The sequence below is a fragment of the Schistosoma haematobium genome, chromosome 1, assembly GCF_000699445.3.
Source record: "Schistosoma haematobium chromosome 1, whole genome shotgun sequence".
Lineage (NCBI taxonomy): Eukaryota > Metazoa > Platyhelminthes > Trematoda > Strigeidida > Schistosomatidae > Schistosoma > Schistosoma haematobium.
Genome location: NC_067196.1, coordinates 26,534,999 through 26,560,855, shown reverse-complemented (window position 1 = coordinate 26,560,855; position 25,857 = coordinate 26,534,999). Strand labels below are relative to the sequence as shown.

The 25,857-nt window shown below is 33.9% G+C and overlaps 1 protein-coding gene across 1 annotated transcript; it reads right to left on the bottom strand.

The window, feature by feature from the left end:
- Positions 1–341: 341 nt before the first annotated feature.
- MS3_00006305 (uncharacterized protein) lies at positions 342–23,524 on the bottom strand. The gene is made up of 16 exons (XM_051214434.1): positions 23,282–23,524; positions 23,163–23,244; positions 22,981–23,119; positions 22,857–22,945; positions 19,683–19,792; positions 17,513–17,568; positions 17,069–17,281; positions 15,974–15,992; positions 11,646–12,172; positions 8,896–9,075; positions 8,523–8,726; positions 7,501–7,725; positions 6,936–7,163; positions 5,506–5,959; positions 2,558–2,917; positions 342–1,419 (listed from the first exon to the last, which is right to left on the bottom strand). The coding sequence occupies exons 1-16, from the start codon at positions 23,484–23,486 to the stop codon at positions 1,361–1,363; spliced, it is 3,150 nt and encodes a 1,049-aa protein (XP_051073568.1). The 5' UTR covers positions 23,487–23,524; the 3' UTR covers positions 342–1,360.
- Between the last annotated feature and the right edge of the window lie 2,333 nt (positions 23,525–25,857).

The window sequence follows — 25,857 nt, the reverse complement described above, 5'->3', positions numbered from 1 at the left end:
CCATACAACAAGGCTGAAATGTGATCAACAAGATGAACATTAAGGAGTCGGAATAAGTTAGTAGTAATGATAGTGAGGACTATACATTAAAAATATGGTTCAAAAAGACAGAATGATGAAACATTGAGGTATACCGGAAATGAAGACTTACAGAAACAGAGACTAAATGCATCTGTTTCGTTGTAACCGATTGTACGCCTTATCAATACTGATCGCGACTATTTCACGGAACCCACGAGATAGTCTGCATTTAGCAATATGGTTAGATCAACAGTCAATGGCTTTGTGAACTGGCGCTAAATTATGGTCTGATCACCACTAGGTTTCTTCTAAGTAACTCTTACAACAGTCAAGATTGTTCGTCGACGTTTACTCAACCTATCCAACAGACGCGAGGTATCCTTAAAATATATCTATGGCCAAAAACCTATAGCCTAGGCAGCCATTGTACTTTGAAAGACTGTTTCACAGCCATAGAGTAAGATAAGTCTTGTCTACGCCAGAACCAACAAAAAATGACAAAGATCAATTGTGTTTTCTGAATATATGCCGAGATCTCGTCAGAAATCAACCCACCAGGGCTGATGAAACTAGCATGATTGAGATTGGTTTATTGTTTTTAAAATAGCCCATTTAGACGAAAAAACCAAAACAATCAATACTGTTTTTTTAAATGCTGATGATACTGAATGATAAAAAATAAGAATTGTAAAGTATAATAAACGAACACTTCAGCAAACACACAGATATACCGGTTATGACAGTACCAGTGTTACATCGTAAACCAAATTTTAGAGTTAATAACAGGCACATTATTATTAACAGTAGTGTGAACAACTGTAATTCATCTAAACAATAAGTTATTTGACAAATATTTTCTTTTAAACAAAAGTATATTATTTATAAGATTATAACAACACTGTATACAAGCATGAAATGATGAAAGAATGAAGCTTTGAACCAACATACACAAAACTTCATTTAATGAAAATGAATTACTGATTCAGATGAGAAAATAAGACTGACCAATTTACAAACTTTATATAAATTGCTTGTATTCGCCAAAAACAAAATGGAGTTAATTATTCGTCTTCTATTTTTCATATACATTAATGTCCTCCTTCATATATTGAAAGTAAATTAAAGTTAACCACCTTTACACGACTACCCCTATTCATGGATAAGAAATCCACTTGTGAGCCAAGAATATATAGATGGATAGAATAGTACATGATTGAAAAAATTCTATTTAGAAAGAGACTGGAACAATAAAATTGTAACTGGTAGAAAGAAAATGATTTTTTTTCTTTTGGGAAAAGAAACAAAACAAAAAAACTATGGCAAATAAAGTACAAGTTAGTTAGACCGGACGAACTTTGTTTACATTTAACGGTCGAGGTATTCCACTTTTCGTTTTATCTAAATACAGAGGGAAGTGACACAGAGAAGATTAAAGTAGATAACAATGTCGATTTGATTGAAAATAAGTTGTCCAATGATAAACAATCGAATCGTAGTCTACAACAAAACTATTGCTTGTAAAATAACTGTGATTCTATAAATATATTCACAAATATTAACCTCTAAAAAGAAGTGAACTAGTTACTGTAAAAAAAGAGAATTAAACTGGGTTCGAATCCCGCGTGCGGGATCGTGAATGCGCACTACTGATGAGTCCCATGCTAGGACGAGACAGCCGTCCAGTGCTTCTACATTTTCAAAAGTGATCTGACATCGATCGATCCATGACTTCAATCAAAAATATATATTTATGTCAATATATATTATTATGAATCAAATACCTTTCAAATTGCATATTCTACCATTTGAAACAAAGATATAACTGGTCTCTGTGTAAATACAGTCCTTTATACCTACTGTTTCAATTATTTTGGATCGGATTTAGAGCCTACAACACGAGTGATTCACTTCAAAATAACAATCGTTTAAGTATTAGTAAACATAAAGATTTAAAATAAATTGACTTGTTTACGAAATAAAAATATTTGTGTAGTTAGCTTAGAATTATACGTTTTATGTGGAGACCGATGATACTATCAAGCCGCCCAAATCAAAGTTAACAAGAATTTTCATCTAAATTTGTGATCACTGGCTTTTTCTCACTTCAAATCTGCGTACAATTACATAAACTTGTGGTCTGAAGACAGATTATCCATGTTTCACACCAAATGACGAACATCTATCTTTGCAAATGTAACTTCCTTTTTAACGTCGAAGTTTAATAAGTAGAGTAAATAGGCGTACTTTTCATCAGTGAACACGAACGATATCATACTGGACTAAGCTCAAGACCTTGCCAAGTTATATTTAGACAACAAAGTTGAAAACTGTATGATTAACATCTCCAAATGTAGTCAATCTGTGATACACTTCCCCGTTATCTAACTATATTTATTGATAACTATCAACACTAATCACGACTTCCCACAAAAAACTACAGGAATTCAACTTAAACTTTCAATAACTCAGCTTGCAATCAAAATTATGCCTCAAATCGCTAACTAAAAAAGATGTTAAAACCTCAAAAACTACTCACTAGCTTCTGAAGTACTGGTATTTTTTGTGGAATGGCCATTATATTTCTGTTGTTGACTTTGTAAACTTCTTGGATTCTCTGTACATTGAGGCATTTGAATAGTACTATTGGATGAACCTAATAAATGAGCTTTCCAAACATCTTCTGGACCACCAGGAGCAACTGAATCTGGTAAATTTGGTAAATCATGATGACAAAGTGGACAGCGTAGTCCAGATGATAATTTGATAGGTAAACAGTGATGATTGCTTAAATGTGTTTTTAATACAGCTTCTGAACATTTAGAACAGCGAACATACTGTCCTGGTGTACAAGCTTCACATTCTTTAAGTAAATGATCCGTTAAACCAGCTATTTCAACTACCTATAAATATGTAACAAGTTGAACGGGTTGATATTACTGGTACACATGATCAGCTAACTAGGTAAATATATTTAATCAGTAGTTTAAATTGAAATATTCTTATTCCCAAACCTGAAGACCTATTTTGGTTTGCACGTATAATATATTTAGACAACATTAAAATATTAATAGCATAGGATGATATAAATAATAAGTTTAGTGACAACATAAATAATTTGTATTGCTATAACAAATAGCCTATTTACATAACCCATCGGTCATCAGGTAGCGGTTTATTGTCGCTACCGCCTAAGCAAACTTAGAACGGTTTGTATATCACATCGGTAGAAAATACAATACATAAGTCAACTGATATTTATGTTATAAATGAAAAACTAGTATTTCATCACTTCTAAAATTATGTCAGTAAATTAATAATTTGTCTAACTTATATGGGATACAGTGAGTAGAAGTGCAGTTTCACTGATTACTTTGTAGATTCCATTTTATCATCCATTATCTGAGAAATGATATTATTATGCTTAAGTGTTTTCTGTATATAATTATCAGTTTTAATTTCATAATACCTCCGCCTGTAGCTCTTCTAGGGTTACTCCAAGTCCCAAGTCAGGGTAAAAGAAGAGGGTTGAGCATAGGGTTAGCAACCCGATCTCGTAGAAAACAACCCGGCTGAAAAGAAGCTAACCAAAATAAACAATTTAAACCATTTAAACTGTGCCCTCAGAGTTGAAGAATCTCCATTCAGAAGAACTATGACACCTCATGGTAGAAACCGAGATTCTTCGGAAGTTATGAGGCCTATGCCTCTTCTAACAACGACAACAACAATTAACATAGGTACATGGAATGTTCGAACAATGTGAGAAACCGGAAGGGCCAATCAAATAGGTACGGGAATAAGGAGATACAAATTGGAGGTGCTCAGAATAAGTGAAACACATTAGACCCAAGCCGTACTCTGGTCAAAACGAAGAAAATGCTTCACACACATAGAGAGTTGCTCTGATGCTGTCTCATGGATCCAGGATCATTCAAGCATTTTTCAAAACAATGAAGGAGGGAATCATAATGGATGTTATCCAAAGTTATGCACCTACCAATCATAGCGATGACGACAATAAAGACCGGTTTAACAAGAGGCTGTAATGGATCATAGTGAAGTGCTCAGGAAACGACCTGACCGTCCTGATGAAAAGCCTAAACGCCGAGGTCGGAATGAACAAAACTGGGTAAGAAAATACCATAGGACGACATGGACCGGGTGAAAGGGACGAAAATGGAGAGAGATTCGTAAAAAAAATCTAATTTCTTAATCTATAAACTATAAGGTAAACAGTCTTTTTGTCTTCTGACAAGAGAAGTTTCATTCATTTAGGAGTTTATCACTCCAATCATCCCGTCTATTCTAATAGTTACATCGGTTCAATAAGATATTGTAACAAGGTGGGTCAAATTTGTGTGAGTAAACGTCATTTTTTGATATTTTTTTAACTAGATGGTGATTGGTAATATTTGGTTATCTGGCTGGATGGTTTAATTGTGGAGCTTTGATTGCTCAGGACAGCATCATCACTGGTTACTTCAAGTGGAAGTAAGCACTTTGCTTATCCACAATCATGAAGTTGGTCTGATTTGACGAGCTTATTGCTTTCTTGAAATAAGAATTTACAAAAAACTGCGACTGACTGATCACTGAGTAGTGACTAGCACTATATTTGTCCGGTTTTTTAGTGGCAATCGGATTCTATGAATCAATTTGCAATATGGCTACTAGTTTAAGTGACTCGACATTGCGTGCGATATGTTGAAATATCAGGTGGTTTGAGGTAATCGATAGGAAATCCTGAACCTAGGTTTTGTGCTTCTTGGCACTTGTAAATAAGTTGTATCTGGAATTTTAAGGGAACTTATGCTCCCTAGTGGATGTGATCCCATGTCTCCCAGGTCCATCCTCAACAGCAGAAATGAAAATATTTCCGAATACTCATCGGCTACATATCAAACATCACATTCAGTATAAGACGATGTGAAATCATTTGATGGCAAACAGAATTTTTAAAAGAAAACGTTAAAAACTAGTGGCAAAATAGATTTTGAACATATTTCTGTGTAATGAATAATAATGGTTTCAATTTCGTATGCCGGGTTTTACATTAAAGTTTTGAATGATTATCCAAAAGATACCAACTGACCTGAATTGGTGAGATATTATGTAATCGAACTCGATATATCATTTCATTAAATTTTGCTCAGACAGGGTATACAATTTTCGTGAGCTCATTTCGAAAGAGAGAACACGAAGAGCAGTATTCATCACATTCCTTAGAGGCTGGTTAACATGAAACTCGTCGTTTATCAGAAGTAAACTAATATCTTCTGAAAATCCCATAAAGTAAATAGGCATAAGTAGTTCAAGAGAGGATTTTATCGCTACACCGTCTAATTACTTAGTCTAAAGTTAAAATTATAATTATATCTAAAAAAAGCTATTTTGGTTAGTGAATTAGTGTACCGATACTCAGATTACCTGAGTGAAATACTTCTGTAAACATGCAATATATAAAACAAAGACAAGTGTGACAACATGCCTGTTTACAATTAGGACAACGATGAAGCATTGGACAACTTTTCCAATAATGTATATCTAATCCTTCCTCTGTAAACGAATCATTTTGTTCTCCACAAAATATACATGTCTTGTCTAAACTAAGTAAAAATTCTGCTTCTTCAGTATGTTGTTGTGAATTTATTTCCAATTGAATGTTAGCAGTTGAAGAATTTCTGTTTGGATTGTCACTTTTTGTAATTCGTGAACCATGTTGATTAGATGTATGATTCTGACGATTCGGTGATACAGATGGAGGCCCATGTTGTGAGTTATTTGCAGATTTACGATCATTATTCTTTAATCTTGAAGCAGATTTTCTATCATAATTTTGCGAAGGTACAGTACGTGATACACGTGAATTAGGCTTGTGGGTAGTCAAATGACCACGATTCCCATGTTCGACTATAGCACGGAGTTGTTGAACGTCTGCCTAAAGTCAAACAATGCAATATAGTTAATTATAAAAACCTCACAAGAAGTCTGATGTAATAGAAATGTCTGGTAGCACAAGAACTTTCAAAACACATCTGTTTGTTAAAGCTGGTTGAACTGAGAATATTGCAACACTATAAGAAAGCTAAATATCTGAGTCAGGGTAATTCGCTGCGTTCGATAGCGCGTATAAGTTTTCTCAGAGTCTACTAAAAGTTTATCTGATGCATTTCATAGTCTTTAATCTGTATATCAGTATTCATTTCTCAAAATCATATGAACGTAGTACGCTTCACGTTGCTCGAGAATGGGAGAATTTCGCCAAAAGGCAGGCTTCCACTCAAGAACAATTGCATATTCTCCACGAGTGTCTTCGTCAGCATGTTCTGCCAACAAGTGTAAGATTCAATTACTATATTTGCACCACATTCATACAGCCTTTTTGAGACAAATTAATGGACGTTTCATTTTAACAATCTTCTTTATACTGTGCTAAAATATGTGGTCCATCCTCAATGCGTTAAACTATGCATAAAGACTGAAGCATTGCTTGAACAATTATGAATAAGAGATTAAACTACTTAAAAATTACAAGTAGAAACACGTGTGTACTTAAAATAATCGCGACAATGTATGGAGTTCACAATGGGTTCGTGATTGAGAGTTGGTATGAGATATTATTCTTCGAGGCATTGAGAAACAAAGAAGCCCAAAACATGCTCCATTCACAGAGAAATGATTTTTATCAAGTTGAAACAAATCATGTAAAGACACAATGAATATTCTATCATTAAGCACGGGAACTATATTTAGGGCGTGATAATTCAGAGTTGATCTCAAACATAACTCAAATGCCTTCCGTCCGTGAATATATATAAACAACCAGATTCAGAAAGCTATGATAAACAGGAAAAAACAATTATCATAAAGACCGTGAATATGAAGAAATTAGTTTTTTTCCGAAATGTTGATACCTGAAGTGCTTCAACTTCTCTTTGTTTGACTGAAGCTTTAATCGCAGGTGGTCGATCATTCAATGGTGGATCATATCTTCCGTCAATCCGATCAAATTTTCCAAGTAGTCTTCTATATAAAGGATGTCGATTGGAATTCACATCATCTAAAGGTATAAGTCTACGAACAGTAGCTCGATCTTCAGAACGATAAAGAGCAACTATAAGATTTTCAGCAGCTTCACGAACCTTTAAAAAACATTACAAATCAAAAGTAGGGTATTTTAGCTATCAAAAACATCTTTTTAAAATGTTTCTTTTTGTGAAGATTTACTGATAAGGATAAAATGAATCGTTCTTATGTTTACCGCTATTAAACGGTAAACATAAAGCAACAACTTTTGTGCAAAATTAAGCTTCATTGCTCCTAACAGTATAAAAATATGCAAATACAGGAAAAAGTAAAACTTAGAAAATGTAAACACTAAGTTTGCAGCAACATGTTTCTGATGGCATACAATCTTTGCTAAAATAGAATACAATAAAATTTAGCCGGCAATACAATAAATGTTTAGCAGAAACTCACTTCGTTTGATCGATGGTCTAAACATTTTGCAGTGAATATAGTTAATGCCTCTAAAGTAAAACTTCCCTGATTGACATGTCCATGTTCATTACAAAAAACAGGATCTACACCACGACTGGCGTATAATTCTGTCGCTAGTTCAATTCGACTTAAAGCTAAACGATCTAATGTTACAGGAGAAAAGGGTCGAACTAATTCATTCCAAAATGTTGTATTTTGCTTCATCTACAATGATAGAAATAAAATACTTAGTTGAACTTAATGTCTCCGCAAGATAAAAACTCCACAATTTTGTCAATAAATAAATAAATTATTATTATCTACAAATAATCAAACATTTAACATTTTGCTTATTAAAAAAGGTTTGGAAAGATTGTTTAATTTGAAATTAGTTTACATTACCAATTGATATCTTCTGAGTCAAAGCAAGTATTCCACAGTTATCTCATGTGCTTCACAACTAATCATTTTCTTATTAGCGACCAACTTCGAAATGATTTCCTGTATTTCTAGTGATATGGTTTGACAAATGAACGTTAATCATGTTAGGATTCCGACCATTATCTTCAATGGTGTCGGATGGTCAACATACTATAATGTTGGTTGAATTTGAAAATGTGGATCGTTGTACTACAATTCAATAAGCCAAAATTATCATACTAGGAAACCTAAAAGGTTCAACGTTAGATCCCTAGAGGGATAATGGTGTGTACATTGTTCGCTGGGTTTTCAATGACTATTTTGTCGATATCACTCCGTAATGAAAGCTTAGCTCAAATATTTTGGTAAACAGTTTCTTAACAAGTAATAACATTTTAAAATTTTTATATATGACTAAGGCAGATAATTTCTATGATAAGTATACATTGTTGATACGATAATTACACTGAATACTATGAAAAATTTTGCTGCATATGAAACTAAAACGCTGTTATAAAGTAATCTCTTTAATAAGAAATTAATAATAATAATAATAATAATAGTAATAATAATAATAATAATAATAATATGGAATGAATAACCTGTGGCCATTGTGCCATATCTAAAATTTGTTGTTTAGCTATCTCCCTAACACGTGATGAAGTATCACCAGTTCGTTGAAAAATTACTGGAGTTAATTTATCCATGCAATAATATAAATCAGGTCGTGGAATACCATATCTATCAGCAAAATTCACAATTGTCGGTTTGACGAATTTTGTGGCTAAACGAAATATTGACAAAACCTGGAGAGGGGAGAAGAAAGAATATGAGAAAAAATGTATCATACATAATTGACTGTTTGGATACATGTATAAATGAATGTATTAAAAATATTCTAATTTTTGGAGGTGAATTAATATCTAAACACAATCATATTTACAGAACTTTAAAAGAAAAATTTTTTATTCCTACTTGATCATTTAATGCACGACGTAAAAGAAATGTAGTCGATCGAATTTCAGCTTTTGGATCAGGATGTGCTGTATCAGGAAGTGATACAGGAGGAGGAAGTTTCGGTGCAGTTACACGCTGTTCTAATTCAAACAGAGCTTTTTCACGAAAAACCCATGATTTGCTATATGCTTTTGTAACCTGTAAAGAAACAATGTAAATGTATTCAGAACAACTTCGTATTATGTAGTCACCTTAAATAAATTGAATTATATATATATATATATCAACTTAAATTTACTCCTGTTACTCCTCGTGAAGGAGCATAGGCCGCTCACTAGCATTCTCCATCCAACCCTGTCCTAGGCAATCCTTTCCAGCTCCTTCCAGTTGTTATTCATTCTTTTCATATCCGTTTCTATTTCCCAACGTAATGTGTTCTTTGACCTTCCTCTTTTCCGCTTTCCTTCAGGATTCCAAGTTAGGGCTTGTCTCGTGATACAGTTTGATGATTTTCGTAATGCATGTTTTATCCATTTCCATCGTCTTTTCCTAATTTCTTCCTCAGCTGGAAGCTGGTTTGTTCTCTCCCACAGAAGGCTGTTACTGATGGTATCCGGCCAATGAATGTTGAATATCTTGCGTAGACAACTATTTATAAGTACTTGCACCTTCTTGATAATGGTTGTAGTAGTTCTCTAAGTTTCAGCTCCGTACAGTAGAACTGCCTTGACGTTTGTATTGAAGATTCTCACTTTGATATTGTTTGAAAGTTGTTTTGAGTTCCGTATGTTCTTCTACTATAGGAATGCGGCCTTTGCTTTGCCTATCCTCGCCTTTATTTCTGCATCTGATCCTCCTTGTTCATAGATGATGCTTCTCAGGTACGCGAAGGATTCTACATCGTCCAGAGTTTCGCCATCAAGTGTGATATATATAATAAAATAATTTATGAGTTAAACACTAACCAGCTGTCTGAGTTCATAATATGTTTCTAGAAAAATCTTTTCACAGAACTTTATGACAGAAACTTCATACATCACCACAATACAACAAAACATTATCACTTAAAATGTACCATTTAACAACAAATTTTTTTCGATTGAACAAATGAAATTAATCATTTTGAAAGAAAGAAAAACATGAAAGAAGGTAACTGATTTGTAAAAATAACGAAAACCTTCATTTTATAGAGTATTACATATCAACACTTATCAATACATAAATCAACTGATTCACTTAACTTTCAAAATATCAACAATAACAAAATAACATAAACTATTCTCACTGATAGAAAAGTACAATGATATTTTGAAGTCAATATTCAAGAGAAAGGATACAGTTAAGCATGAAATTCGAAAATCAATTAATCTAAGGAAAAACAACACAGTACTATATTGTTGAAAAGCACGTAATAAACAGATTGTTTCGTCAGACTTTTATTACATATGAATAAAATGAAAAACGACTATTTATTTCCCACAGTGTCACTAACAAACACAAAGATTTTAGCATATAACAATAATAATATCATTCACCATCAGTTACAGGATTTTATGTAGAATAGAGTTTTAAAAGTTTTAAGTAAAATCGATTCTCTAATCATCATCTAAAAATCCAAAATTTTAGGAGTAAGAAATAGTGTCATAATGATATAGTGTATGCAGATAATATCAATCTCAGTAAACCTGACATAAGGCAACATAGAACCTGGCACATATGTACATCGGTTCAAGTCGCTATATTACATCACCACAGCAGGATGCCCGAATAGAATAAGTAATAACAGTATTAGCGAGAGTAGAAAAAATGAGGCGGCGAGTCAGGTAAACACTTACAAACCTAGATTCAACTAACTGTGTAAAGGGAAATCAAAATGGTGAAAAAGAAAGTGTCTGGGTACAATTACTGTTTTCATAATCAAGACGATACACAATGCTTCTGTTGTGTATGGATGATGGTCTATTAAAGTTCACCTCACCCCAATCAAGTATTGATTTTAATAGAAACTTAGAATGTTTACCCAGTAGTAAAACAAATTTTATTGTATGGACAGTAAAGATAAGATTTGCCAAACTCAGATCAGGTAGAAATTAAGAAAAATTTTAATTGTAAAAAAACAATATATTTGTTTTCATTTACTTCTTCAGTCAGCTTCCCGTGTACAATAGAAAAATAGTTGAAGCTGTATTAAACAACCGCTCTTCTTAAGACATAGTAAACAAATCACGGAAAACAAATAAGTTGACTGAAATGATATTTAGTGATTCTCAAGTACAAACACTATGTTACCACGTAAGTTATGTTTTGCCTTCGTATTACAATTAATTAGTAACTATATATATTTAGAGCAACCAAATAAGAATGTACTATTAACCTATTTCCACTTACTTCGATGTAATAAACATAAATATTGATCAATTTCCAGTGATCCTATGATAAAATAAAGAATTACTCTGATCCCACAACCCACTCTCTTATGAAAATTTCATGACAAAATGAACATGATCGTTACAATAAAACACATAACCTACCATATGAGCATACAAATATTATTAACCTCTTGTTATTTTTTTGATTATACTCATATAGAATTCAAAAGACTAGTAAATAAAACAATTAAATAAATCATTTGAAACATGCAATTTAGATTGTTATCTTAATGTACTTTTTAAAAATTATATATAATCAGTTAACTGTACAAAATATATATTCGAGATTGTTTTAAAAAAAAAAAACAATATTATTAATAAATCATAAATGATTCTTACAAGGTTAATGCCTACAACATCAATAGCTACACCAGCCTGACGTCGATTGGTTTCGCTCATTGGCTCAGGAAGATCAATAATACTATGCTGAAAATTTTCTCTACCATCGACCATGCGATCATGAGCTGCTTGTTCTAAGTATTTCATCGTTTGTTCATCTTCATAAATATCAATGTCTCTTTGAATAGCTTCAACTGCATCAAGTGGTGGCATATGTTCAGAATGGTTGAAATTCTCAAAAGATTGTTCATGAAGCACTGGGACTGGTAGTTCCGATGTATAATGCTCTTCATCAGCTGGATCTACTATTGGACTATTACTTCTATGCTTATTTTTAAGAGCTGGTAAAGGACGTTCATCAGGATCATTTGAAGGATAAGCACGACGAAATGGAAAGTAATCAACATCTTGATTATTATTATTGCCATTGTTGTTATTAACAGTATATGACCCATTACTACGCCTATTTTCGTTTAGATCATCACTTATTAATAAACTTTGAAAATGTATTGGTTGTATTGGATTTACTGGTAAAAGAAAGGATAAATATAAAACAATTTGTGAATATATTTATTCTAGGGGACTTTGAAAATTAGTAACTCTATTAACTACCTGTTCCTATATAATAAATATCTACTATAATTTGTTGATTTACAAGCTTTTTTAATGTTTGGTATGTTTTATAGAGAAGCATAATAATAAATTAGGCTTCTATTTAATAATAAAATATTAATTTTTCTTATCCTATTTGACAGACTTTATCGGTAAATAGAAACAATGATAAAGGTAACACATAATTATGCATCTTTAACTAAGAAAAAATTTATTAGCACGAAATATGATTGACATTTGAATTAGTAAAAACAATCTACCTGTAAACTTGCACAAACAGCTTACTAATTGGTCAATGAAAAGAATAAGTCTGTTATATGACGTTTGACAGTAACTAGGAGTATGAATGGCATATGTTTCATTTACTGTATGTGTTAATAGTTTCGCCAGTCATTATCAAGAGCATAGAATTATTCACATTAAGAATTTCATAGTCTAGGAAACAGGTAATGATCGATAAGGAAGAGTGGAAATTAAGACCACAGTAGAACAACAAGCTGAGTAATTTCCGTTACTATACATAGTGCTGGCTTTCCTATACGTATGATGAAAGCTTTAGTAATACAAAGTAGATAAGTGTACTACTTTTCGTGAGATTTTATTCACAGCCGTTCCGTTTCTTTTGCTTTTCCAAGTATTTCAGCATAGATTTAGGGAAGCTAGAATAATTTTTACTAAAGAAAGTTATTCAACCTCTTCTCTTATTAAAGTCTTAAATTCAAATTTTCTCACACCACACTTTCTCTTTTACTTTGTCAAACTCTTACCTCTAATCTACTTATTCTGTTTGCATCCCTTACTGGTAATACCGAGCTTCATTTCCGAAATATATCGAAATTTATTACGGAATTAATTTTCACGATTGTTAATTTTTATCTGATTTCTATGACGTTCCTAATTAATTGTCAAAGTCTCAACAACTACATTTTCAGTTCCTTAGTGGCAACGATAATAATAATAATAATAATAATAATAATAATGCATCTTGTATAGGTTGTTTGAATCTTCTCATTGACGTTTAGGTTTGCAAGTAATCAGTTTCTTATTGGCATATGTGCATTATAAGCAGAGATGGATGATGTCTAGCAGTGGAATTCGGGATACGCAATTCATCCTATTCGGAATTCCTCAGCTGAACGTACCAGCAAACGGTACTGGGTTTGAATCCCAGAGCGAACATCAACTCCAGGATGCATGTGCATCCGGCTGACAAATCCCAAATAGAACAAAACGCGTGTTCTGAATCCCACTGCTAGTTACCATCCATCTCTGAGTATAATAATGAGAATAATAATAATAGCAATATTAACGTTCTCATTCTGTTTACTTTGATGCTTCGTTAATACGTATGATAAATTAATGTCGTCATATCATAACGTTTCAAAGAGTTTCTTCATTTACGAACAGTAAGATTGACTTCAGATAAATAAAACAAATTCATATGTTATGAAGAACAAATATGCATTTTCAGAAGAGGTTTTGTGGAGATTTTAGAAAGTTCACTGATTGGAATCATGAGTCAATGGAAGCTAGACCACCATGGAAAACCTGGAAGCACTGGACGGTCGTTTCGTCCTAGTATGGGACTCCTCAGAAGTGCGCATCCACGATCCCGCACCCCGCGAGATTCGAACCCAGGGCCTATCACTCGAATCTCGCGGGGTGCGGGATCGTGGATGGATCTGAGGAGTCCCATACTAGGACGAAACGACCGTCCAGTGCTTCCAGGTTTTCCATGGTGGTCTAGCTTCCATTGACTCATAACTTCAATCAGTGAAATATGTACGTTCACCATTTTTAACACATAACATTGTCAAATTCACTAATACATGCCTTATTCTTGGCCTTTGTAAAATATTATAATTATGGACTTATAACTGTAGAGCCTGATGATGAAGTTATTGAAAACAATTGTTCGCTCAAATATTCTTCGTTTTTAAATATGTATTTCTTGGTAGTATCATATATTGTTTTATTACATTTGAATTTACACTTCCAGTACTGTGTATGAGTATAGAATGATAAAGTCTTATCATTTTCAGCGATCACAATATCAAATATATGATGGGAATAAGTCAGACAGTAAACAAGTTCCGAAAGATAACTTTGATAAACATTGACTAATAAAAGAAAACAGATAAATTCAACTATGATAATCACCAAATAAAAATGCTGAAAATTCACGAGAAATCCGTATATTTGTAGGCAAACTAATCAATTTACTCTCTTCTGTTTTTGGCACTCATATTCCACTAGTTAACTCATGTTCTTTTTAGTTAAGAAGCTTTTCTGAAGATTGCTTTAATCAGCTGGTTTTATTCATTGCCGATTGATCTCATTCGAGGCATCATTTAAGAGCAATGGGCAACTGTATAGAAGTGTATTTCACCCTATTGGGGACTTGTCAGTTAGACCTACCTGTATGGTAGAGATTTGTAGCTCAGGTGGATGATTTTGATGGAGTTTTGTTCTCTGAGCACAAACTTCTATCTGAAGTTTTTGCTGATGATGTCGTTCAGAAGAACGATGAAAGTCCCAGGACCAAACCATCCAGCTCAGAGAACAAAACTCCATCAAAAAGACTTGCCTCTATCCTTGAGTTCATTTTCACATTGACACTTGAATACATTACCTTTCTCTTTAATCATCTAGCCCATTATCTACCAACCTACTGAGTCCAGATAACCGCTGGCTCGCACAACAGACAAGAATGTGATTATTTATTTGTAAGTATTTCAACCTTCCTATTAAACAAGAGACACAAAAAAGGCAAGCCAATCACCGAGATTCAAAGACAGAGGAACAGATGGGTGGAACGCTTTGAAGAACCTTCGAATAGACCAACTCCATTGAATCCACCAAACATCGAAGTAGCACCTGCAGATCTTCCTATGGCTGTCACTCCATCAACGATCGCAAAAATCAGGATAGCCATCAAACTGATCAAGAGTGGGAAAGCAGCAGGAACTGACAATATACCAACTGAAGCACTGAAATCAGACAGAAGTAACTGCAATCATGCTCCACGTTCTATTCAGGAAGATTTGTGAGGAGGAACAAGTGCCGCTAACAGACTGCAAAGAAGGATATCTCATCAAGATCTCATCAAGAAAGGAGATCTAAAACAATGTGAGAACTACACAGGCATCAAACTACTATCGGCACCGGGAAACGTTTTCAACAGAGTGTTGCTGAACCAGATGAAAGATTCAGTAGACGCCAAACTTCCAGATCAGCAGGCTGGATTCCGTAAGGATCGGTCGTGAAAAGACCAAATAGCGACACTATGGATTATCGTTGACTAATCAATTGGATGGGATTCGTCACTGTACACTAACTTCCTTGTCTGTGGGAAGACGTTTGACAATGTGAATAGGAGGACCTTACGGGACCTCCTTCAACACTACAGTGTACCTGAGAAGATCGTTAATATCATCTGGAACTCATACGACTGACTACACTGCAAAGTCGTGCATGGATGACAGCTGCCGGATGCATTCCAAGTGAGGACCGGTGTCAGACAAGGCTGCCTACTGTCACCCTTTATATTTCTTCTCGTGGTTGACTGAATTACGAAGATCTCCATATCTGAGGGGCAGAACGCAATAAAATGAACAGCTTGGATACAACTGGACGAGCTGAACTTTGACACAAAAGTGAGCAAAGGTAACCACATACACATAAACACAAATACTTTTATAAACATCAACACTTACTTTTGTTCCGGTCATTATTCTGAAATAAGAAAACAAGGGCATACAAGAACTTACAACTACTGCGAAGAGACGAGGGAAGAATATATATATATATATATATATATATATATATATATATATATATATATATAACATGGATAGTCATTATTATTATTTACTACGGTTTACATCTTCTTGTTATTTGTTTTGGTAAATGAATTTGGTCATTTTCTGGTTCTATATGATGGGTTGCTTCAGCAAATAACAAAGCAATCCAGAACGCAAATTTTATACCATGTGAGACTCGTCAGCTGGATGCATCCTGTTGAAGAGATTGAAAACGTGATAAAACACACACTGCACACCCCAATGCTAGTCGCTATCGGAAATATGAATAAAACATGGATGTTTATTCTTTTGGTGAATTAGTGTGTATAGTTTTGGAGGAGTATCTAACAGATGATCTTCTGATAGTGTTTTTATGTAATTCTAACTGCAGAGCTTCTTTTGATTTATTATTGCGAGACAACTATAAGTCTGTTATTGAATTTTATTCATTAGAATATCCTAGTTGAGCCCTCATTAATAGCTATCGCAAGCTTTATTCTGATATTTCGTTAGCATAATTGAGTGGAATCATGGACAGAAATCCTGGTGTACTTGTGACCACTTCATCATCTTAGGTTATGCCATTCTCATTTAAAATACATGGAAAAGAGGAAAATTTAACTAGAATGTATTGAGTCAGTGAAAAGATAGAAACAGAGTCCGAAGATCTATCGTTAATGATGTAGGAGACATTAATAATAATAGTATTAATAATAATAAGACTTGTACGCCACCGAATTCCGGTTCAGTGATCTAGCGGTTATACGTTCGCATGTGAGACAGATCTTGGGTTCGATTTCCAATCAGGAAGCCGTGGACGCAAACCGCTGAGAAATGCCGTACTAGAATGAAACGACTGTCCAGTCCTTCCGGATTTTCAAAGATCGATTAGTGATCTCAATAACCTTCAACAAGCTCCACAACCCCATACTAAGAACAATAATAATAGTAGTAAATGAATAAATTTACACAACTAGAATTATGTAATCTTCAGTTCAGTTTTCTTACCGTATCAGGAAACTGGTTATCCGATCGACCATAAAGTTGTTCACGTTGTTCTGTTGAAGTATTACTAGACAACAATTTCATTAAATCAATATCTCGATATAAGTTATTACGCATTTCAGTTATTTGATTCTTTTTTAACTTAGCTTGTTCATAGTTTTCTTCCTCAACAGCTTGTTGTTTTTCAAGTGCTAATCTACCGAGACGTTCACCGACCTGAAAGATAATGAAACAAAAGTAAATTATGCAACTAATTCGTTTACCAAGCAAACAATTTATGTCTGAACCTTTCCTTATCTATAAAATTATACGCTCAGTTTAAAATATCAACTATTAAGTAGCTGGCAATTAACAAGCCAGAAGACTTTAATTTAAATACACTAAGTTAAAAATTTGTTCAACAATTGCTATGTTAATGTATAAACTCAAGTTTAAAATCACACATACCTGATGTAGTTGAGTTATAGCATCTCGTATACCTTGAGCTTGGTCAAAGCGTTCAGCTAAAAATTAATTGTAAAAAATAGAGGAAACATAAACAATTGTTGGAAACCTAAACCGATTTTTTGAATGTTAACATTGATTGAATGTAGTGGATTACGTCGATTAACAGATTGAATATTTAACGGATGATATATGAAGAATTATCCAAACAAATAGATACAACATAACAATAATCAACTACATGATTTATTTTCCAATTTTTCATATCATCGTGTATGCGTAACTTTAGTGCTGTTGCCGAATTCAAAAAATATCGATAAATTGTAAGAAGACAAAGTGAAACTGTAAAGATTCAAGGGGGTTTTGAATAAAGTTTGTTGTTTTGAAATTACATAGATCAATTTATTATTTCAACCCTAACTCACAATAACTGAAATAAAAGTTGAATAAAATATATAGTTAGTCTTTTTTCCTTCATCTAAACAAACACGTGATACCTATGAAACAAAAAACTTCAAAGAGCTGATTATTAACCGAGTCTTATTGTAATAAAATGGGTTTTATTTCCTCTCCAATTAGATCAATTCCGGAGAATGTAGAACATGTTGAGTAGATTTAATCGTTTAAATGATTTATCGAATTTCTTTCACATTGGCCTCTCAGTTCTTAGTAGAGATCACTATGATTCACTGCAGTACAGAACTTGATACCTAAACTCACTTTTCAAGTAAACTTGATAAACAAAGTTTGATCTATTACACAGGTAATATGGAATAGTTTATCCAGTCGAATAGCAGCTACCTTGAATAATAAAAAGTAAGTTGGACAGTCAAATTATAATTTCATTGAAACCAAGAACCAGTCAATGTTATACCACCGTTGGAAACCTGGAAGCATTGAGAGGCCGTTTTGTTCTAGTTTGGGACTTCTAGGCAGTGCACATCCACGATGTCGCACCTGGAACTCGAAGCCCAGGACTTCCTGTCTCACTTTCAGGTTTCCAATGATGGTGATCGGTTCATTATTTCAGTGAAATTCAAAAATATCTACAACCCTATACTGCAAATTATAATTGTTTAAAAACTCCCAAGATATATTAAAAACACAGTTATACGGACAAAAAATATTCGTTTCAATAACTCCTCATTAGGTTCTATAAATATACATTCAGATTAATCTCTCATAATTTCAGTCGGCTTAACATCACACCTGATTTTTTCAAAGTTAACAGTTTTATTTTATTTCAACCAACAATCATAAATTAAGGTACTCTAATTTTTAACGAATGTATTTTCTTTAAATTTAGTTATTCCTTTGTAATATTAATTTTCATGCGTAACTGTAGAACATGATAAGAAGCCATTGAAAAGAATAAACTTCGATTATATACCTGAATCATCGTGAAAAAAAGTCACTTGAGATAAACTGTTTTCTAGTAAGAATTCTAAAACAGTCAACTATCTTCTTTAAGGTCATTAAATACTTTTCAGAAGCTGAACGAAAACAAATACAAATATATCTGCACTAAAAATAGCTTAGTATTATTTAATTCATGTAAATTAGAAATATTTTAAAAGCTACAGAAATGAACTCAGTCAAACAATGTAGCTCGAAATTAATAATAATTACCAAAATATTAATCAACGATCATTGATTTTCTACAATGAAATTTAACAACTTATAACTCAATATTTCTTTACAATTTCGATATGTTATCTAACCAGTCTTTACATAACATATTATTCTTAAATAATGGAAATCTGATCAGAATGCGGTTTGAGGAGATTGTAGTAATTTTAATAGTTGAATTCATGAGTCAATGTAAGCTGGACTGCCATTGGAAACCTGGAAGCACCAGACGACCGTTTTGTCCCAGTACGGGACTCCTCAGCGGCGTGCATTCACGACTCGAACCCATGACCTTCGGTCCTGCACGCTAACGCTTAACCTCTAAACCACTGAACTGTTAATGAACTGTTAATGTCTAAATTCTATCTATCCATGAATGGCTGCACAACGATTCATCCATTGTCTAAGGTAGATACCTGTCTCTACCCGAAACACATTGGACTCCAATAGTCACGGCTTCTCACTAGGACTCAATGGTGGTCTAGCTTACATCGGCACACGAATTCAAGTATAATAAAAATCTGATGAAAAATGAGGCACATACCCTTAACAGCTAGACGTTTTTGTTTTTCTAACCTTCTTATTATGTTAGCAACTTCGGGATCTTGATACATATCAAACGCTAAGTCTTCAGTGGGAGGTATGTAATCTGGCCTAGACAAATAAAAATAGATGAGTAAATAGGGAAAAATCGAAAATTGAAAAATCACTATAGTACTTATAAGTCAATTTAAAAATGAAGGACAACTTCTGTAAAAATATATGGAATTAAGGACTAAACCCAGATAAGTTGTCTGAAAATAAATGATCATCGATTAATAGAGCGTGTTATTTCACAATTAAACATTTGTAAGTGTAAACACGTTATGAAGGTAATGATGACTTAAGTGGTTAATACAACTGTAATGCAGTGGGATTTTATGAGTTGATCAATAGTCAGGTTTTTGATTATTAAAGCCAATAAACGTAATGATACGAAGTGGTCAAGAGATGGTTACTCATGACACCGGATTACAGACTAAGAACTCAATCGAATAGATAACAGAAAATAAAACAGTTTCCAAGTAGAATGGGAGTTTGACCTGATAAAACAACAGGGTTATATACGAACTGTCAATGGAAAAATACACAGAACTAGATTTTATATATAAATCGAGAAAACTAGTTTTATGTCACTCACTCCAATAAAGACCTGACTGTTAGGCTTCAGTCCTTGCCTATTATATCAATAACAACGAATAAGATCATATTAGAAGCTTTTAAATGTTTGGAGTAAACTGGACGTTGAAAGTTTGGAGGAAATTCGGTTTCATGATTTTGAAATTTACAAACAACACATCTAATGGGGGAAATTTTATTTATATCTTACGGAAAATGCAGGTACACCTATATATTGAAGTGCATCTATTTAGACAATACAGAATAAAACAAATTCAGATTGCTGAGTGACGTCACAAGAAAATATTGAATTACCGAGGATTCGAATCAAATAAAGAATATTTTATCTATAAATTTTGTTATATTTCACAAAGATTAATAAGGTAGATCATGATCTAGTTACTTATTTGGAACAAAATTCACTAATTATTGATGCGATGGACACACTATATGCCTTTTTATAATTGTTATAACTTTGGATCTTTGCATATTTAAATGACAAATGCGTAACTGAACAATTCACTCAAAAGCATGTTATCAATATACTATTTGTCCCTTCTACAAGGTTAATTATAAAACCTATCATTTCAGACATCTTACAAAGTTATTGGGAAGAACTAATAAAGCATTTTAGTAATATTACAGCCAAGTAATATACATGATCTAGACCAGGAATGCGCTAGGAAAGTCTGAAAACATTGTCTTGATTCATTTTACTACTAAAAACGTAAATTTCTAGCACACGAAACTTTACATTTTATTAGCATTTCATGCTTTATGTTGTGTTGATTTCCACTCACTCTTCCGACGTGCGATGTGGCAACTTGAACTAAGGAAGGCCTGTGTCAGGCCTCACGTTGATAGTGACTGACCGACACCATTTTAAAGTGAATAAATGCGTATGTATATTCAGTGAAATGCCTATACAACTCAATAACATAAAAGTTTATTCAATAAAGTCTGTGTTAATCGCATACTCCGACAACCGATTTAAATTAATTTTTCTCGAGGAACACGTACTTCTATACATTTTGATTTATCAACATTTAGCAAAAATTACAATGAAGAAGTTATACAAACAAGCATTGGAATACATTTAATATTTCCTAAAAAGGTGCTGAAAATACAAATTCTCATAAGCTATTATATATTGATGAAAACTTTTTGAGTTCGCTATCATTAATGGTAGCGATTTGTATGCACAGTCATTTAAGGACAAAATCATTGTGTGAACAGATTACTTTACTAGAGGAGCTATAATATTCTGAAGGAATACATAGGCGATATTACGTGGAGTGGTTTCAAAATGGACGTTCTGTTCAAGTACCATACAATATGCACATTACTTAACAGAATTGAATACAAGGTTGCAGTATCGAACCAAACGAAGCAACAATCATAAGAAACTTATTCCAACATGTCAACTACTAAATTTAAAAATGTAAACAGAGCGATGAAGCTGGTTTATGATCTTTTAAAATATAACAATTAGGAAAGATTTATCCATCTTTTAATCGACTTGAAATACAGACAAAAAGCTATGCGATAGCCACTGGTGTGATCCTAAACCACAGATCATTTCAATTAACTTATTTGCGTGAACTGTCTAATGTCTCATATGGTTTTGAGTCATCAATAGACAGATAAATAACAGGCCCACGACACCATACAAAAAACTGACCGCCACCAACTATATCCTGACGAACCTAACCTCAACAAAAAATTATGAATAAAGACGCTATTAACGTAGTGTACTAAAAGCGAATTCCGGTCAACCAAACTCATGTCTTTAAATTATTCAAAAATGACAATATCATCCACCAAGCGCCTTTGGTTTAAACAGTGCATATGGTTTGTAACATGACATAAAATTTCAAGTATTTCAAACATGTGAGACAAACTTTTTCGTCGCAACTGACTCAGGCTAAGCGGTTCATCAGGGTTAAGAGACGATTCATCCATCGCTACTAAATTAAATAGTTCAGTAGTAACTGTATATCAACATTAAATCATACTAAAATACACGACACATCTCGCTTATATGTGTTGTTTTAATATTTCTATGCTTTTAGTTATCTAGTCTTTTCAGTTCGTTTACTTTTAACAAATAACATACACTAAGACAAAAAAAGAGTAACGTGCTAAACAAGTTGGAGTTTTATATATTTGCATAAACGCAGCATAAGACGATGAAAACAAAGGATAATAACTACAATCACATAAAACAACAACGTATGAATCAGTAGAATCTGTCAAGGTACTTTCTCTAAATCAATAATTTAGTTTTGAAAAAATCCACCCAATAATTCACAGGTTAATTTAAGTAAATTTGAATGTCTTTGTACCAAAGAGAATGGAGAAGATATTTTTGGGAGTATTAATTAGGAATCAAATGCTTTATGTATTACATTGTTTGTTACAACATAAACCGATGTAAGAACATATAGGTGGAAGGTTCACGCATAACTAAGCAGAAAGTATGACATTACTTTAAGAGCAATATATTTATTGTATGCTAATCTGCTGACCTTTACCACTTACTTAGAACAGAATAACATACCTGAAAAGACCTACTGGGGAATCATCAGAATCCGACCGCCCGTTCTTATCGATAAAATCGCCGATCAGATTTATAGCGACAATCCCAACCTACAGAAATAACGAATCCAGACATTTTGATGTACCTGACTGTATAAGTTTAAGTTATTCGGATGGTTTTTATAGAGAAACAGTTGAATATATGAGCCGGAGGCGTCAATATGAACCGACTTTAATTCCCTTGCTTTGTACTCTGTCGCCTGATTGTCTGATAGCGCTACATATCTAAAATATAGGATACAAACGAACTATGTGTAGATTGATTTACCCAAGTCTAGTATACCTGGCGTTTTTAAAATGTTCCATTTCATCGTCCGGCGTATCTCCGACGAAAAACTCAATCTTTGACGCTAAAATAACAGTATTAAGTTAGTTCTACGAACAAACCAATTAAATATTGATGGCAAAGTAACTGTATTTTGCGAAAACTAGCTTTGGCTTCCAAAGATAAAATAAGCTGTTGAGGGTAAGAACAAAAGCGAGTAGAAATCCATCCTTTAGTTCCTGGATGGTGATGATTTAGTTCTGTGGCAGGGAAGTGTTCGTCTTGACTTGAAACATAGACGACACGAAAAGGTAGCTTGTGTGGCATAATCTGACCACCTTTAACGCCAATGGACAAACAACGCGCTAGTAAAGTAGACTTCTATTGGTGTAACAGTTTACATAACCTGAGTAACTAAAACCCATGACTTGAAAAAACAAAATATCTTAAAACAGATTTGTAAAATTATTTAGTACCCAAAATTAACAAAATACCAATATTCTGCTGTTTCTATGAAATTCTGTCAACATCCCTCTTCTATAACCAAACTAACACTTTTACCTAGTGTATTTAGGAGTTTTAAGTCAGAAGCAAACTACTTACTCTTTTTTATCACAGGTGTGTGGTACTTGTATGAACTGATTATTTTTTTGTACTTGAATACTCGCTGATTACGAATTTCAAATACAATACGTTGATTTCTGCTCACTGAGTTCTATTTGCCTTAAGTTTCACTATTTTGGGAATCCTTAGTTGGTACAGTGATTCGAATACTTATTGTTATACACGTGATAGAACAATTGGATATATATTCAAATTCCGAATCTTTGACAGATCACGTGGAAAGGTTTGAAATCTGGAGTATGACCAGGAAAGATCATCAGAATGATAAAGTTGTGGCTCTGATTGTCTTTTCCAGTGGACGATTGTGTGAAATATATGCATTCAAACTCCACTCTCGTATTTGACTTATTTGATTCCGTCACTTACTTACGCGATTCAAGTCGATGAAATATACGAGGAAAGCATAAAATCCAACTGGAGTCAGATACAGTGACATTAAAGCGTCCCACTAATCCCTCACTCTTTATATGCGGCGTCATAAGTGTCGTAAAGAATTCTGTGGCTCAAAGAACAGATAATGGCGACCGTCTATTGCAGCTATGCTCAGATAACCGCCTGTTCCTTGCAAATACTAATTTTAAGCATAAGGAAAAACATCTTTTAACATGGCGACCCACTAATTCGTCCCAACGTTGGACCCAAATAAATCACATCGCTATCAGCCACCGATGGAGGGGCTCGATAGAAGACTGTCGCTCGTTCTGGAGCACATGCTTAGATTCAATTCATGCTCTAGTACGAGCGCGTATATGCCTGAGTCTTACTGAACTTAAGAAAGATGCTATAAGGGAACTTCTAAGGGTCCTGTTTAATGATAGTGTAGTGACTCACATTTATCACGAGAACACAACTGGTTTAATAGAAACAATTATTCTTATAACCAACTGTACCAGTGCTTGTTTTAATATTTTTTTTTTTCTCCCCCCCCCCCCCCTTTTTTCCTACAAAACCAAGTCAAACTAAGAGCATATTTCAGGAGCAACTAGGACAACAGTTAGGCAGCCATATAGGTGATGCCCACCCCGATGCAGCATGGAATGATATCCGAAAAGCTGTGGAAGCAGCAGTGATGTCTGCTAGTAAGGTAAACCACAAGGTTAGGGAGAAACACTGGATCTCAGCAGCATCTATCGCACTGATAGATGCTCGAAAACTCATTCCATCTGGCTCTGAACATGACGGAGATCAGAGTCAGCTGAAGCGCAGGCTGATAAGAAGCCGACGCAATGATTGTGAACAGTGATGGGTAGTGAAAGCAAGAGAGATGGAAAAGGCAGCGGCAATAGGTTATAGCAGACAACTGTTCAGACTTGTTAAGCAACCTAGTATTGGGGACCCGACTGTTAGTGTAACTATCTCAGAAAAAGATGGACGTATTATACATTCTCAATCCAGGAGATTAGATCGATGACCAGAACACTTTATCGATCGGTTCAACTGGCCTTCAGCCGCACTTCGTTTTTCGACGATCTCCGGTCGATTTGAATGGCAAGTTGATTTACTAAACCTAGTCACAAGCCCTTCTCCATTATTCACTGACGGTCCATTTTGAAACGACCACGACTATTGCTCAGCTTTCTATAACTTGGTATAGCATTCCAGCATTTAGTGCACGTGTCCGGTGTAAAGTAGTCTGGTATGGTGAACAGGAACTACAGTCACGGCCAAATTCACACCATAATATAGCTTTTTTAACGAAATTTACATAGTTATATGACAACTTTATCGACTACATTAATGTAGACATGGCTGTTATTCTACATCACACTCGGTTGACGTGAAAACGATGGGTATAGCTCCACATATCAACCCTAAGTACATCATTTTAAACGTGAGCTTAAAGTGTGGAAATCGGAAAACCAAAAAGGTGGGACATTAAATCTTTGAACTGAGCACAGTTTCATGATTTTATGCTTTTCAGAATAAAATGGAGTTTATAGATCTACAGCATGGCGTCAGCCAGATACGGAACTTAATAATGACAAGGTGGAAACGTCAGGATCAGTTAATGAACAGTCCTTTTTCGTCTTGTAAGAATTCAAGGAAGCCATAGTAATTGAAAGGCTTAAAACTA

What these genes read in the sequence shown, in the direction of transcription:
- MS3_00006305 (XM_051214434.1), bottom strand. Translation starts at nt 23,486, where the DNA reads ATGCCACACAAGCTACCTTTTCGTGTCGTCTATGTTTCAAGTCAAGAC. An exon ending in CTATAACTCAACTACATCAG is followed by an intron (nt 17,282 to 17,512) that starts GTATGTGTGATT and finishes ATTATCTTTCAG; the next exon opens with GTCGGTGAACGTCTCGGTAG. An exon ending in TCCTAATTGTAAACAGGCAT is followed by an intron (nt 2,918 to 5,505) that starts GTTGTCACACTT and finishes ATTTATAGGTAG; the next exon opens with TTGAAATAGCTGGTTTAACG.